The following is a 15,708-nucleotide window of genomic DNA, read 5'->3' as shown; positions in this document are numbered from 1 at the left end:
TCTGAATACATATGACAGGGATATGCAATTAGCGGACCTCCAGCTGTTACAAAACTACAAGTCCCACCATGCTGCCTCTGCCTCTAGGTGTCATGCTTGTGGCTGTCAGAGTCTTGCTATGCCTCATGGGAATTGTAGTTCTGCAACAGCTGGAGGTCCGCTAATTGCATATCCCTGTCATATGAGGTCTGTCTATAAATCGTCCACATGGAGGATAAGAAGAAGGTCCTTTGCCATACTGCAGACTAATCTAATAGCTTCATGTAAGCTTCTTGCTCTAAATTTTGGGATTACAATAATTAGGAGTGAATATTTTCTTCATTCCACACTCACTGAGAACAAGGCAAATTTCATCTCTTACCTCTCCCTCAGCCACGAGCTCCACACCTTCCATCCCAAATGTGGGGTCTGTATAAGACGAGGCTCCCCCGGACGGGTGCCGCTGCTTTGTCCCCTCCACTCGTAGCTCACTGTGTAAAATAAGTCCAAGTCTCAGGTTAGAAGTCACACCCTGGGGGGGCAGCCCAATACAAGCTTCAGAGCGGCCCTTTCACCACACATGAACTTCACCAGATCAAAAGAAGACGTTCTCATCCTGACCAGAACTGCAGAAATCCTTCACCTAGCCAGCCTTTTATACATCAACCCAAATTCACAGAAACACCAAACTAATCCCGTCTGTCTCTTTCACGTGATGATAAAACACGTCTTATGTTCCTAATGGACAATGACTCTGTTATAGTGGACAATGCCGTCTCCCTGCCACAAACGTTCCTTCCCTTCCTGCTCTTCCACAAATGATGCGCTCTGCATAATACACAATGACTGCGGCTTCATTATTGGTCAGTTCACAATCCTCACCAAAATGTCAAGGTTGTAAAGTGAATGTTAAGCAGCATTCTGCTCCATGGAGCCGGTTCATGCCCAGGACACAGCTAACCTGGCACAGGGGAAGAGCTAATTAAAGAGGAAGTAAACCCTCAGTAATAATATATATTTTTTTACAAATACACCTGCAAGAGAAAGGCATAATGAGCTAGTATCACAGCATACTAGCTCATTATGTCACTTACCTGAGAACGAAGCCCCCCAGGGCCGCCTCGGTCCCGTCCATCGCCATGCACAGCATACTAGCTCATTATGTCACTTACCTGAGAACGAAGCCCCCCAGGGCCGCCTCGGTCCCGTCCACCGCCATGCACAGCATACTAGCTCATTATGTGTCACTTATCTAAGAACGAAGTCCGCCGCCTTGGTCCAGTCCGTCACGTATGCGCGCGGGAACCGGCAGATCCCCGCGCATGCGCAAAAACACGGAATTAACCCCTTTAATGCCATTCACAAAAACGGCACCGCTCAGTGCGCCTGCGTCGTTGTGTATGGCGCGCATGCGCCATAGACAGCAGTGCCCATTTTTGTGAAAATATCTCCTTAGCCTTGTAAGTTAAGGAGATATTTCTTGCACCTACAGGTAAGTTGTAACAGTGGGTTTACAACCACTTTAATAACTTTAATGCAGTTCTTCAGAGGGTCCGGGATGGTGGCAGAGCGATAAGTCTCCTCCCCATACAGTTAGAAACACATCTAGGGAACACATTTAACACCTTGATCGCTCCCTAGTGTTAACCCCTTCCCTACCAGTGACATTTACACAGTAATCAGTGCAGGAAGGGGGTGAAAAAAGCCCAGCATTGAAGTGGAGAGGGATTGGAACCCCTATCGGTTTTTATTGCGGTCTTTGCTCCTGTTAAGAAGATTCTCCCTCTCCTTTTGTCCCGTTTACCATTATTGAAAGTGAACATAAAATAAAAATCCCCAATTTTGGGTTGTCCCCAGAAAAAGCAATAAAGAGGAAACCTTCCAATGGGGACACCAATTCTGGTGGACCCCAGGGAATTCCCTTAATTTCCAAGGATTTCCTCTCACTTCCTGTTTGGCTATGGGACAGGAAGTAAAAAAGTGAAATCTTAGCAATGGGACAAAACAAATCTGACAGGGGTTATCAGCTAATGAGATCCAGAACTGACAGAAGACTCACCTGACCCGCAGGCTCTCTCCATATGGAAGAATAGAGAAGGCAGCACAAAAGGATCGCTTTGCACACATCATAACTATCCTGGGGGGGGGGAAACAAAAATAAATAAACTTAGTCTCTGGATAATGTCTGTTCAAAACACAAACACACAACAGGAGAAGAGAAGACAAGATAGACACATTCCAGTTAGTTGGTGTAGGTTAGAAGATATAAACAACCGACTGGTTACTCTGCTGTTCATCTGTCTTGGATCTATCTAATGGTCTTCACTGGAAGCCAACAATGATGGGAAAAATACAACTCAGCAATGGCGTTTTTTCTCCCCCCCCCCCCCTACATTGAGGGGCAGAGGAAGTCTTTAAAGGGGCTGTAAAGGTTCATTTTTTATTTTCTAAATAGGTTCCTTTAATCTAGTGCATTGTTGGTTCACTTACCTTTTCCTTCTAATAGGTAGATTCAGTAAGAGTTAGGCCGGCTTATCAGTAGATAAGCCGACCTAATTCAGAATCTACGCCAACTTATGTTTAAGTGTATGCTCAAACAGAGATACGCTTAAACATATCTAAGATAAGACGGCTTGCGCCGTCCTATCTTAGGTTGCAATATTTTGGATGGCCGCTAGGTGGCACTTCCATTGCGGTTGGCGTAGAATATGTAAATTAGTAGATACTCCGATTCACGAACGTACGCCAGGCCGACGCAGTACTTTTACGCCATTTACGTAAGAGATAGGCCGCGTAAAGTTAGAGCTAGGCCCTATTGCAGGGATATGCAATTAGCGGACCTCCAGCTGTTGCCAAACTACAAGTCCCATCATGCCTCTGCCTCTGGGTGTCATGCTTGATGCTGTCAGAGTCTCGCTATGCCTCATGGGACTTGTAGTTTGGCAACAGCTGGAGGTCCGCTAATTGCATATCCCTGCCCTATTGGAATAGTAATGTCAAGTATGGCCGCCGTTCCCGCGTCGAAATTCGAATTTTTTACATTGTTTGCGTCAACGTCAAAATCAATAGGCACACTGGGAAATGTAGGCGCCCGGCGCAAATTTTTTTTGAATTAGGCACCCTTACGCCCGCCGCTTTAGGCTACGCCGCCGTAACTTAGCAGGCAAGTACATTGTGAATCATGTACTTGCCTAGCTAACTTACGGCGGCCCATGTACCTGAATCTAGGTATAAATGTTTTTCTTTGTCTTAATTTCTCACTTTCCGTTACTTCCCGTTACTCCTCAGTAAGCTGTTCTGGCTAACTAACCCCCAGCCAGAACGGCTCGGATGATGGGGGCAAGCTTACTGAGGAGGAACAGGAAGTGAGAAATTCAGACAAAGAAAAAAAAACATTTAGAAGGGAAATGGAAGGAAAAGGTAAGTGAACCAACAATGCACTAGATTAAAGAAACCTATTTAGAAAATAAAAAACAAACCTTTACTACCTCTTTAACTCTCAGGTTAGATTGCAGCCTACATACTGGAAACAATCTGTAAGCCTAGGAAGGTGGACACTTTTTTTTTTATATATATACAGATCTTCTGTTAGAGATGAACTCATTTTTCGCTAGCACCTTTTTTTTTCTTCAATTAAGGCTTTTCTCTACTTCGCTCAAATGCAGCACATTCATCCTGAGTTTAGCTTTTGGAGGACTGCGTCAGGCGCTGGGTTTCGCGTGTAGCAATTTCCACACTCAGTCCTCATAAGAGTTACAGTGAGGGGGAAAAAGTATTTGAACCTCTGCCGATTTTGTACGTTTGCCCAAAGAAATGATCAGTCTATAATTTTAAAATGGTAGGTTTATTTTAACAGTGAGACAGAATGACAAACAAAAAAATACAGAAAAACACATTCCTAATAAAGTTTAATGGATGAAATAATTGTTTGACCGCTTTGCAAAACATGACTTGGTACTCTGTGGCAAAACCCTTGTGGGCAATCACAGAGGTCAGACGTTTCTTGTAGGTGGCCACCAGGTTTGCACACATCTCAGGAGGGATTTTGTCCAAGTCATTAACGCAGAGTTCCACCCAAAAATGTAACTTCCACTTAAAGTGCTGGCGACTCCCTGACATGCCATGTTTGGCATGTCATTTTGGGGGGGGGGGGGGGGGGCAAGTGGGTACTCTGTTTTTAGGAGGTACCCAGCTTCCAATTCCTCCCCTGTCGCCGCAAAGGAAGGAAGATCGCCTCTCCTACTCCCTCCCTGCAATCTTCTGGGACACGTCACGGACTAGGAAGATTGCCTGGGCGTCCAGTTATTGGGCCGGCACCGCGGAGAGGAGCGAGGCTTCGTAGGCCCACATCGCTGGACCATGGGACAGGCTGATTATTAAAAGTCAGCAGCTACACTTTTTGTAGATGCTGACTTTTAAATGGGTGGAACTCCGCTTTAAGGTTTTGAGGCTGACATTCAGCTCCCTCCACATATTTTCTATAGGATTAAGGTCTGGAGACTGGCTAGGCCACTCCACAACCTTAATGTGCTTCTTGAGCCACTCCTTTGTTTTGGGTTATTGTCATGCTGGAATACCCATCCACGACCCATCGTCAATGCTCTGGCTGAGGGAAGGATGTTCTCACCCAAAATTTGACATGGCTCCCTCCATCGTCCCTTTAATGAAGTGAAGTTGTCCTCTTAGCAGAAAAACACCCCCAAAAGCATTTGTCTCATCTGACCACAACACTTCACCCAGTTCTCCTCTGAATCATTCAGATGTTCATTAGCAAACTTCAGATAGTCCTGTACATGTGCTTTCCTGAGCAGGGGGACCTTGCGGGTGCTGCAGGATTTCAGTCCTTCACGGCGTATAGTGTGTTACCAATTGTTTTCTTGGTGACTATGGTCCCAGCTGCCTTGAGATCATTGACAAGATTCTCCCGTGTAGTTCTGGGCTGATTCCTCACTGTTCCCATGATCATTGAAACTCCACGAGGTGAGATCTTTCATGGGGCCCCAGACCGAGGGAGACTGACAGTTATTTTGTGTTTCTTCCATTTGTGAATAATCGCACCAAATGTTGTCACCCTCTCACCAAGCTCCTCAGCGATGGTCTTTTAACCTATTCCAGCCTTGTGTAGGTCTACAATCTTGTCCCTGACATCCTTGGACAGCTCTTTGGTCTTGGCCATGGTGGAGAGATTGGAATCGGATGGATTGATTATGGGGATAGGTGTCTTTTATACAGGTAACAAGCTGAGATTAGGAGCACTCCCTTTAAGAGAATGTTCCTAATCTCAGCTCATTACCTGTATAGAAGACAAGAAATCTTGCCGATTAATAGGGGATCAAATACTTATTTCACTCATTAAAATGCAAATCAATTTATAACTTTTTTTTAATGCGTTTTTCTGGATATTTTTGTTATTTTGTCTCTCATTGTGAAAATAAACCTACCGTTAAAATGAGACTGATCATTTAATTTCTTTGTCAGTGGGCAAACATACAAAATCAGCAGAGGATCAAATACTTTTCCCCCCTCACTGTAGCTGTGGAGCGCTTTCCAGATCAAAAGCTGCCATCATTGCCTCAAAAGTTTCCCTTTCCCTGAAAACTCACTCCATGAGTAAGCTGGCTGGGACTGACGTCATCCACCGCGGGGAGTGTTGCACGGCACGCTCTTTCCCACCCTACAGCATCAAGGAAGCATCTCCTAGCTGCTGCCCATAAAGAGCCACGTGATACTTTTGATTCCTTCCTGCTGCTGCCCACAGTCACTTTGGCCACCTTCAGCCACCTGTTCCTCACCTGCAAACAACTGTCCCGATTTCTTGAGTACGCAAGGCCTTGCTTCTCTCCATGAGCCTATACCAGTGATGGCGAACCTTGGCACCCCAGATGTTTTGGAACTACATTTCCCATGATGCTCACCTACACTGCAGAGTGCAGGAGCATTATGGGAAATATAGTTCCAAAACATCTGGGGTGCCAAGGTTCGCCATCACTGGCCTATACATTGTTACCGCAACATGTATATGACTCTAGACATGGGGGGACAGTCCCATTGAACCAGATGCCCCAGCTCACCCTCTACTAAGAGGCTGCCACACCTACTGACACTGCGGACCTCTGCGGCATGCAATCATGTCATCTTCTTCTGCTCTTAAAGTCTGTCCCATCCTCAGATTCTCTTTGTCTCTGTTGGGTGTAGCTGGACCCAATCCCCTTGCAGCGGATGATTTCAATGTCATGCAAGACTTTGTGACCCAAATCACGGATTTATCTGTCATCTCCGCTCACAGAGGCCGCAAGCATGCTCCTGTGGTCTCAACTGCTTCTGAGCCATCGGCTGCAGAGGCTCTACCCGATTTGGAGTTGCTCCAGTCCTAGACTGATGGAGTCACCCCTGAGGAGTTGTACTCCACTGCCATTATTCCCAAGCGAGACCATTCCAATTCTAACTAATGCACTACACACCATTCTGAAACTAGATCAACCAGTTGCTTCCATCAGTGCCGTTTCCAGTCTTACTTTAATTTACAGCTACTAAGGCCGCAAAGGCTTTCTCTCTGCACCAGCTTTTCCAACAATATTTTATTTTATGGAGAAGCATTCCAATAAGCTGTTTTCTCCTCTAAGCACTCATTTAGCCTTGTATGCATTTGACTATAGTGGTAGTAAACCTTTTTATTTTTATCTGCCCCAATGTGCTAGTATGCACTGCATAACAGCATATTTTGACAGACTTACCTTTAAAATGAAACCCTCCAGGTGCTGCCCTGCCGGCGCCGCCTCCTTCGTTCTTCCTTGCGTGGTTCAAGCTCTCCAGCTGTTTGAATGGGCGGCCTGCAATGATGTCATCATCGTAGCAGGGCACTCTTTGCATTCATGACGCACTCAGCACGCCCTGAATGCAGAGCGCATTGCACATGCAAAATGATGTCATTGTGGCGTTTTGACTAGCGCCTAAAGTCAAGGGGGGTGCTAGACTATTTTGCACCCTAGGCAAGACCAACTATACTTATACCCCTCCTCCCAAAAAAAAATTCTATAAAAGGCTGCAAATGCAAGATGCATTTTCACCCTCTTTCCAAAGTTAGCTCTGTGTGGAGGCTGAGCTGAGAGAAAAAGTGATGTTGCGCACAGCATGGCTTTCGCAGCACCTCATTGGCTGGATACCTCTACTTCACGGATTGGCTGAAGCTTGCAAGAGAAGGCTTCATCTCCAACTATCATCATTTAATCCTGCAGTGTGTGGGCAACAGAGCAGCCATCAGAAAATTGGGGCACCTTCCACAGCTTTTAGGCCTGGGCTCCTCGGGCCTGAACCCCTATACATCAGAATTTACCCCTTACGCCAGGATCCCTAGAGTTCCCGCTTACATCAGAGACCCCACTTTTATTAGGGTCCCAAAAGTCCCCCTCAAATCATAGACCCCAGAGTTCCCCCTTAAATCAGCATCCTCCCTTCATTAGGATCCCCGAATTCATCCTTCTTACATCATAGGTCCCTAGAGCAAACTTACATCAGGGTCCTTAAAACCCCCTTACGTCATGGCCCCTAGAGCCCATTCCCTTTCAAAAGGGTCCCCAAAGTTAGAAGAGATAAGCAGCGTGGGGTATGGACAGTGAAGGGGTTTAAGAGAATAGTTGGGGTAGTGGAAGGGGAGTATTGTGAAGATCCCAGCTTACATCAGGATCCATTCCTTCTCATTGCAGCAGTCAGCTACAGGACAGGTGGAAGCTGGAAGGCTGAGAACTGGGACCAGATGAAGTTTCTCCTCAAAACCTCTCTTCCCACTCCTTTGAATGCCAGGGCCTGTGGGAGGGGCAAGCACGCAATTGGTTGCTCGGACATGGGCGCAACAGATCTCCACTGAGGTTCCTCAGATCTTCTGGGTCAAAGTGTCACTGCCCCAGTTCCTGTGGCCAAATTTGTTCCAGGGGTATACTCCAATCTGTTCACTATTCAAAGCCCAAATGGGGCGTTCGACATTCCAGATATCAAAACGTATTTGTCTGTATTAAAGTCCAGAAATTCTGCATGGAATCTACCAAATATCTGTCATGGTCATTCTTCACCAGGAAGACTTTCTGGCTTTTGTGTACATCATATATGCTAACCTACCTGTCTTCATGGTTCCAGTGCTTCAGCAATACTTACATTTTGCTTTTAGGGCCCCATCCTTCAACCTGCCGAGAGAACAGTCAGCACAGGCTCCCTCAGACAAGGCAAGGAGCCAAGAACTGAGGCTACAATTCGCACAGAATCACCAAAACTGGACAATAGAAGATTGGAAAAACATTGCCTGGTCTGATGAGTCTCGATTTTAGTTGTGACATTCAGATGGTAGGGTCAGAATTTGGTGTAAACGTGAAAGCATAGATCCAACCTGTCTTGCATCAACGGTTCAGGCTGGTGGTGGTGGTGGTGCAATGGCGAGGGGGATATTTTTTGGCACATGGTGGGCCCCTTAGTACCAATTGAGCACCGTTTAAACTTCACGGCCTACCTGAGTATTGTTGGTGATCATGTCCATCCCTTTATGACTACAGTGTCCCGACCTTCTGGTGACTCCTTCCAGCAGGATAAGGCACCATGTCACAAAGCTCCAATCATCTCACCACTGTTTATTTTGAACATGACGAGACTTCACTGTACTCCAATGGCCTCCACAGTCACCGAATCTCAATCCAATACAGCACCTTTGGGATGTGGTGAAATGGGCGATTCGCATCATGGATGTGCAGCCAACAAATCTGCAGCAACTACGTGATGCCATCATGTCACTATGGAGCAAAATCTCTGAGGAATGTTTCCAACACCTTGGTAAATCTATGCCACGAAGAATGAAGGCAAAAGGGGGTCCAACCCGGTACTAGCAAGGTGTACCTAATAAAGACTTTTAAGGACATTAATTTGTTGATTACTTATATGTTGATTATGCACATATGATTGTGATATTGGTTGAGATCTAGGAAGTGCAGCACTATATTAGTTACCTTTGGATAATAACGCACATACAGTATATGAGAGTGGGTAGAGTGCAAGCTGCTTCCATTATCCATTAGCAATTTCGGTACATTTCTGGTTGGAATTATCACTGTGCACTGTTTGTAGTGTACCATAGCAGCTCACAAGGCCATAGTTTATACATGTACTACCCTCCTATTATCCTTGTAGTAGAAGACCAGTGATGTACCATGTACTACCCTCCTATTATCCTTGTAGTAGAAGACCAGTGATGTACCGTGTACTACCCTCCTATTATTCTTGTAGTAGAAGACCAGTGATGTACCATGTACTACCCCTCCTATTATTCTTGTAGTAGAAGACCAGTGATGTACCATGTACTACCCTCCTATTATTCTTGTGGTAGAAGACCAGTGATGTACCATGTACTACCCCTCCTATTATTCTTGTAGTAGAAGACCAGTGACGTACCATGTACTACCCCTCCTATTATTCTTGTAGTAGAAGACCAGTGATGTACCATGTACTACCCTCCTATTATTCTTGTGGTAGAAGACCAGTGATGTACCATGTACTACCCCTCCTATTATTCTTGTAGTAGAAGACCAGTGATGTACCATGTACTACCCTCCTATTATTCTTGTATTAGAAGACCAGTGATGTACTACCCTCCTATTATCCTTGTCGTAGAAGACCAGTGATGTACTAACCTCCTATTATTCTTGTAGTAGAAGACCAGTGATGTACCATGTACTACCCCTCCTATTATTCTTGTATTAGAAGACCAGTGATGTACTACCCTCCTATTATCCTTGTCGTAGAAGACCAGTGATGTACTACCCTCCTATTATTCTTGTAGTAGAAGACCAGTGATGTACTACCCTCCTATTATCCTTGTCGTAGAAGACCAGTGATGTACCATGTACTACCCCTCCTATTATTCTTGTGGTAGAAGACCAGTGATGTACCATGTACTACCCCTCCTATTATTCTTGTCGTAGAAGACCAGTGATGTACCATGTACTACCCCTCCTATTATTCTTGTCGTAGAAGACCAGTGATGTACCGTGTACTACCCTCCTATTATTCTTGTCGTAGAAGACCAGTGATGTACCGTGTACTACCCTCCTATTATTCTTGTAGTAGAAGACCAGTGATGTACCATGTACTACCCCTCCTATTATTCTTGTAGTAGAAGACCAGTGATGTACCATGTACTACCCCTCCTATTATTCTTGTCGTAGAAGACCAGTGATGTACCATGTACTACCCTCCTATTATTCTTGTGGTAGAAGACCAGTGATGTACCATGTACTACCCTCCTATTATCCTTGTAGTAGAAGACCAGTGATGTACCATGTACTACCCTCCTATTATCCTTGTGGTAGAAGACCAGTGATGTACCATGTACTACCCTCCTATCTTAGGAGGACAGAGTCTAGACGCAAAATTCATACCTGCTGCTCCGGGTGTCGTACTGCCGCATGCTTTTAATGAAATGTATTTTCCTCAAGTTTCGTGGAGATTCTGGAATATGTTTGGGCCTGTAGAGAAAACACAAAATATGAGAACACCTTCCAAAATAAAGAAGAAGAAAGTGTCCAGGGAAGGTGGGAAAACAGCAGTGAGGAGGACCAAGTAAAGGAGAAGGTGGATTGTCCTGCTGAGACTTCAATGCATAATAGAATAACACTGCTTTCATTGCAGCCATGCCCGGTACCAAGGTTTAGTCTGACAGATTCACTTTACAGACTCACTTTTAAGCCCAAATCTTCATTTTGGGCAAATCCCTGCCAGACCCCAGCCACTTCTTTCATGTTCCATATGGGCTCCACACTACGGTGGGTGGAGGAGACACCTTGCTGACAAATAAAATAAGCCATTGGGTGATTCAACTTACCAAACCTTACCCATAACTTCTAGTGATTCTATTGTGTGTCCTTCTGGCTCCACCAACATTTTTAAATCCTGCTGGTTGCCATGAGTGATCTTTCTACAAGAAAACAGGCCAATGGATGCGCGGATCATAAATCCCGGTCATGCACCATGCAGGAGAATTTAATTATAACTTTAATGAAACAAAATCCCCAAACTTTGGATTGTCACCAGAAGAATAGAGGGGGATTCTTCCAATGATGACACTAGGTCTAAAGACAACCAGGGAGTCCCTCACCTTGGAGGGATTTTCGCTCACTTCCTGTTTTAGCTACAGGGCAGGAAGTGAAGGGAAATCTCCCTCTTAGGACACAGATACAAATAAAATAAAAAAACGGAGGGGTCATAACCCTCTTTTACGCCATCCAAAATAAAAATAAACTTTTGCCTTAGTTAAAAGCAAAACTTCATCAAAGCGCTTAGAAATAAGTAGCCAATTAAAAGTAAAATATGTTAGCAAACACAGTGTTCCGCTTTAAGCATGCATTTCAATGAAATTGCTGTGAAGGCATTATGCATCTCTTGCAGCTATAAAATTGAACTTACATTTTCCATCATAGCTGTTTTACCCCAAGAAAAAGCTATAGAAAGAGAAGATGTAAGTGAAGAGAACACAAATCCAAGGCTTAAAAAGAAAGGCAGCGTGAGATCTGACAAGAAGGTGACCAGCAGAGACAGTAATAGGTTAGTATCCTCTGGAGAGAATATAGATAAAAGGTTAGTGTGGTTAGTGGAGAGCGGTCCTCTGTCCAGACTAATACCTTGACACCGGTGTAAATTCTGCCATATCATCTAGGCCCTCTAGGGAGCAGCGCTGAGACGGATGACGTCGCCTGCAAGAGGGAGCAATCATTGGGATGACACTGCAGATCGACCAACAACATTCTACATTTCTCACTACTAGATCAGAGCCTGCCGGAGCTTGTCTACAATATACAGTCTATTTTCTTCCCCTTAAAATGTACATGGAAAGGATCAGAGAGGATTGACGTTTCATATATGAAAGAACTGCATTAAAAAGGTTGTCTTTCCTGGTAAATAAAACACATTTTCTTCATATTTTATCCTTTGCTGGTCTCCTCCAGCCTTCCTATCTACATGCACAGTGATGGTTGTGTGGTAATTCTGAAGCCTCGTACACACGATCAGTCCATCCGATGAGAATGGACCGATGGACCGTTTTCATCGGTTAACCGATGAAGCTGACTGATGGTCCGTCGCGCCTACACACCATCGGTTAAAAAAACGATTGTGTCAGAACGCGGTGACGTGAAACACAACGACGTGCTGAAAAAAAACTAAGTTCAATGCTTCCGAGCATGCGTCGACTTGATTCTGAGCATGCGTGGATTTTTAACCGATGGTTGTGCCTACTAACGATCGGTTTTGACCTATCGGTTACCAATCCATAGGTTAAATTTAAAGCAAGTTGGCTTTTTTTTAACCGATGGTTAAATAACCTATAGGGCCCACACACGATCGGTTTTGACCGATGAAAACGGTCCATCAGACGGTTGTCCTCTGTTTAACCTATCGTGTGTACGAGGCCTAAGGCTGATGGTGACAATGGTAGACCATGAACATGCAGTGTGTGTGTTAGCCTAGATTTAGATGTGCGTCTAAAATCTACCTTTTCTCTTAAGAACTATCCACATTCAGACTGCGCTTCAGAAGAGATTGGCACGTGGTGAGGAGGTGATGCCTCCTCGCTGCCCAATTTAAACCCCTTAAACCCCTTTTTTGCCAAATGTGCTGCAACGGTGTGTACTGCATGCAGTTGCCTGAATGTGCTGCCCACCAATTGCTACATGTCGGGTGGATTTTGCTGCGGGTGCAAAGTGAAGCATAGCAACCAAAGCACATTTTTCCACTGCCTATTGCAGCTTACAGCAGAAGTCTGGGTTGGGGGGGGGGGCTCGGGAATTCCCCATGTAGTGGTGCCTTCAATTCGCTGATCTTTTAGCGCAAGACGGGTCCCTGCCACTCCCTCCACGGTCCAGCGGTCTTGTGTGGTGGACTGTTCCTGACGTCATTGCACCCATAAACTGGCTCTGGACGTGAGGACAGCAGGAACAGTCCACCGCTGGATGTGGGGGGGGGAGACGTTTTCTGGAGGATCGGGTGAATATATATAAGCTCTATGTTCACCCCTAGACAAAATGAGCAGGAGGCACAGACCCACTGCAAGGACAATAAAAAATGCTTCCCTGGAGTTCTACTTTAAAAAGGTGTGGGGGGGGGGGCACAATAATGTGGCTCAACAGCGCATATTTAACTTCCCCAACCGCACATCTAAGTCAGGCGCTTGTAGTTTTTATCTCAAACACGTGATGGGGGTGACAACACAGCAAAACAAATGGGAGAAAGCGACACAGAGTGCTGTCACGCCATAACAGGAAGTGCCTGAACAATGACCTTCATGGCAGGATCGCCAGGAACTATATATAGAAAGCTGTACATTTAATAACAAAAATACTTTTGAAATAACATCAACATGTTAAAAAAAACGTATAAAAAAATGATAGCGATTAAGTTTACATCTACATTACAGAGTCACTCCAGAACGTCCATTTCAAGGGAACATACAGCGAGTTGGAAAGGCTTCGCTTGCACATTCATATGGCTCAGCAATCGGAACTAAACCGTAAGCTGCATGCTCGGATAAGGGTCTGGTATGGATCTTGGGGGGGGGGGGGGGGGGGCGTGAGAGTTCCCCTTAAAATCCATACTAGACAAATACTGCAGCTGCTGACTTTTAACATTAGGACACTTACCTGTCCTGGAGTCCAGCGCCGTCCGCAGCAGAGCGACGAGGGGGACGAGAGGTGACGTCATGCCCGCAGTCTGCTCGAGACTGTGTGGCCGGAAGTGGGTGCAAATACCTGTCTTTAGACAGGTATCTGCACCCCCCTCCCCCTGAAAGATGTCAAATGTGTCACCAGAGGGGGGAGGGTTCCGATCAGCGTGAGTTCCACTTTAGGGTGGAGCTCCACTTTAAGTCGCAGTTGGATCCACAGTTGTTACGACTGTCGTGTTGTACGAGTGTGAACCCGGCCTCAACTTAAGTGGTATAGAGGGCCTCAGCTGGACACTTGACATCACCAAAGAGCCACACAAGGTAATACAATGGAACCTTGGATTACGAGTAAAGCGGTTAACGAGCGCTTCGCAATACGAGCGCTGTATTTAAAAAAAATCCTAACTCGGCTTGAGTGTTGTCTTGCAAAACTAGCAGGATTCAGGCCAAAGCAGTGTGCAGTACCGCGTTTGGCCTGAGGTGGGGGACGCCGGAGCTGAACAGCGTCGTTTGGTAATGCTTGGAAAGACACGGGGATACTCCATTCCCGAGCCTTGCCGGTGACAGCCGAGCTGTCCTGGGGCCTTTTAGGCCGTTTCCGAGGCTCTCCGGCACCCCCACCACCTCTGGCCGCAAGCGGTATTGGATGCCATAGAAGTCAATGCGGAACAAATTATTTCCATTTCCATTGACTTTTATGGAAAAACTTGCTTTGATATGAGAGTACTTTGGATTACGAGTATTCTCCTGGAATAGATTACGCTTGTAATCCAAGGTTCCACTGTACTACAGAAGGCTGTCTTTGGACATAGCACAGGCGACGGTCAGATTCTGTGGACATGCTACAGGTGTGGTTGGAGGCTCGAAAACAGTGCAGGACACCGAGTAAGTTACAAGAGACGGACATCACTGCTTCCACTATTCACTGCTCAGGTCCAAAGGCCGCACACAAGTACCAGAGGGAGGCATGTGGCCTTTGGGGTGCAGGTTGGTCACCGGGGGGCCTTGAGAATTGGAGGTTCTCTGGCAGAACGAGGAGCCAATCAGGAAGATCTTATAAATAGAGCTGCAAAAGGTAAATCCAATTTTGAACAGGTGCTGCACCCGTCACTCCTTACCCACAAGCAAAATGAGTTATGAGTAGATGTAGACATAGCAAACCACAGACGGTAAGTAAACATGTATCATCAGGGCTTTTAAGAGGCAATCACTTAGGTTTGTGGAAACTGATCTGTGTCTCCGGCAATGGTCATCACAGACACCGGTCTATTCCCGAATACCTAAGGTTAGCCAGCGGTGCCCCTGGTGATGTCACAAACTTGTGATTCCTCATCAAAAATGACATCATGCCTTAAGTAAAGCCAACAAGATCACTTTATAATGCGAATAGAAGTCTATTCAGCGTTTCTCTTGCTTGTTTACTCAACAGCCAGAGTGATGGCAACATAATGAGCCAGATGACTAAAATGTATCCAACATATAAATTCCGTATAATTGCACATTCACTCCAGCTTCATAAAGCACGACCTTTATTAGCAATTCCTGGCAAACAGAAGTACGCCGGGTAGAAATCCATTATGGCTTTATTTCATCAAGAGATTGCAAGCGACATTCTTATTATGTTCAGAATGATGAGGGGAAGTTTAACTGGAAGAGAAGTTTTCTCATTTATCAACAGAGCTGAACTATACAGCAGATACAAGTTCCAGGAAAGAAAATATATATATATATATATATATATATATATATATATATATATATATATATATATATATATATATATATATATATATATATATATACACACACACACACACACACACACACACACACACATATATATATATATACACACACACATACATACACACACATACATACACACACATATACACACACACACATATACACACACACACAGTGTTTACCTGAAAATAAGCCTGGATCTTATATTAATTTTGGCAACAAAAGACACAGTAGGGCTTATTTTCGGGGTAGGTCTTACCATGTAATGTGCTGTCTTCTCTCCCTACCTGACA

General features: G+C 45.1%; 1 protein-coding gene across 4 annotated transcripts in view; it reads right to left on the bottom strand.

Annotated features, from left to right (window-relative positions):
- Positions 1 to 15,708, bottom strand: part of CABLES2 (Cdk5 and Abl enzyme substrate 2) — a 63,668-nt gene that overhangs the window by 27,395 nt on the left and 20,565 nt on the right. For 3 of the 4 annotated variants that reach the window (XM_040331023.1, XM_040331022.1, XM_040331024.1), the window contains exons 2-5: positions 11,634 to 11,705; positions 10,395 to 10,481; positions 2,039 to 2,116; positions 362 to 470 (exon numbers count right to left, since the gene is read on the bottom strand). In XM_040331023.1, the coding sequence (XP_040186957.1) occupies positions 362 to 470; positions 2,039 to 2,116; positions 10,395 to 10,481; positions 11,634 to 11,705 (346 nt within the window). The remainder of the gene's footprint in view (positions 1 to 361; positions 471 to 2,038; positions 2,117 to 10,394; positions 10,482 to 11,633; positions 11,706 to 15,708) is intronic. The other variant, XM_040331025.1, reaches the window with a different exon arrangement.

The sequence above is a fragment of the Rana temporaria genome, chromosome 12, assembly GCF_905171775.1.
Source record: "Rana temporaria chromosome 12, aRanTem1.1, whole genome shotgun sequence".
Lineage (NCBI taxonomy): Eukaryota > Metazoa > Chordata > Amphibia > Anura > Ranidae > Rana > Rana temporaria.
Note: the sequence above shows the minus strand (reverse complement) of the source record. Positions and strands in the feature narration are given on the sequence as shown.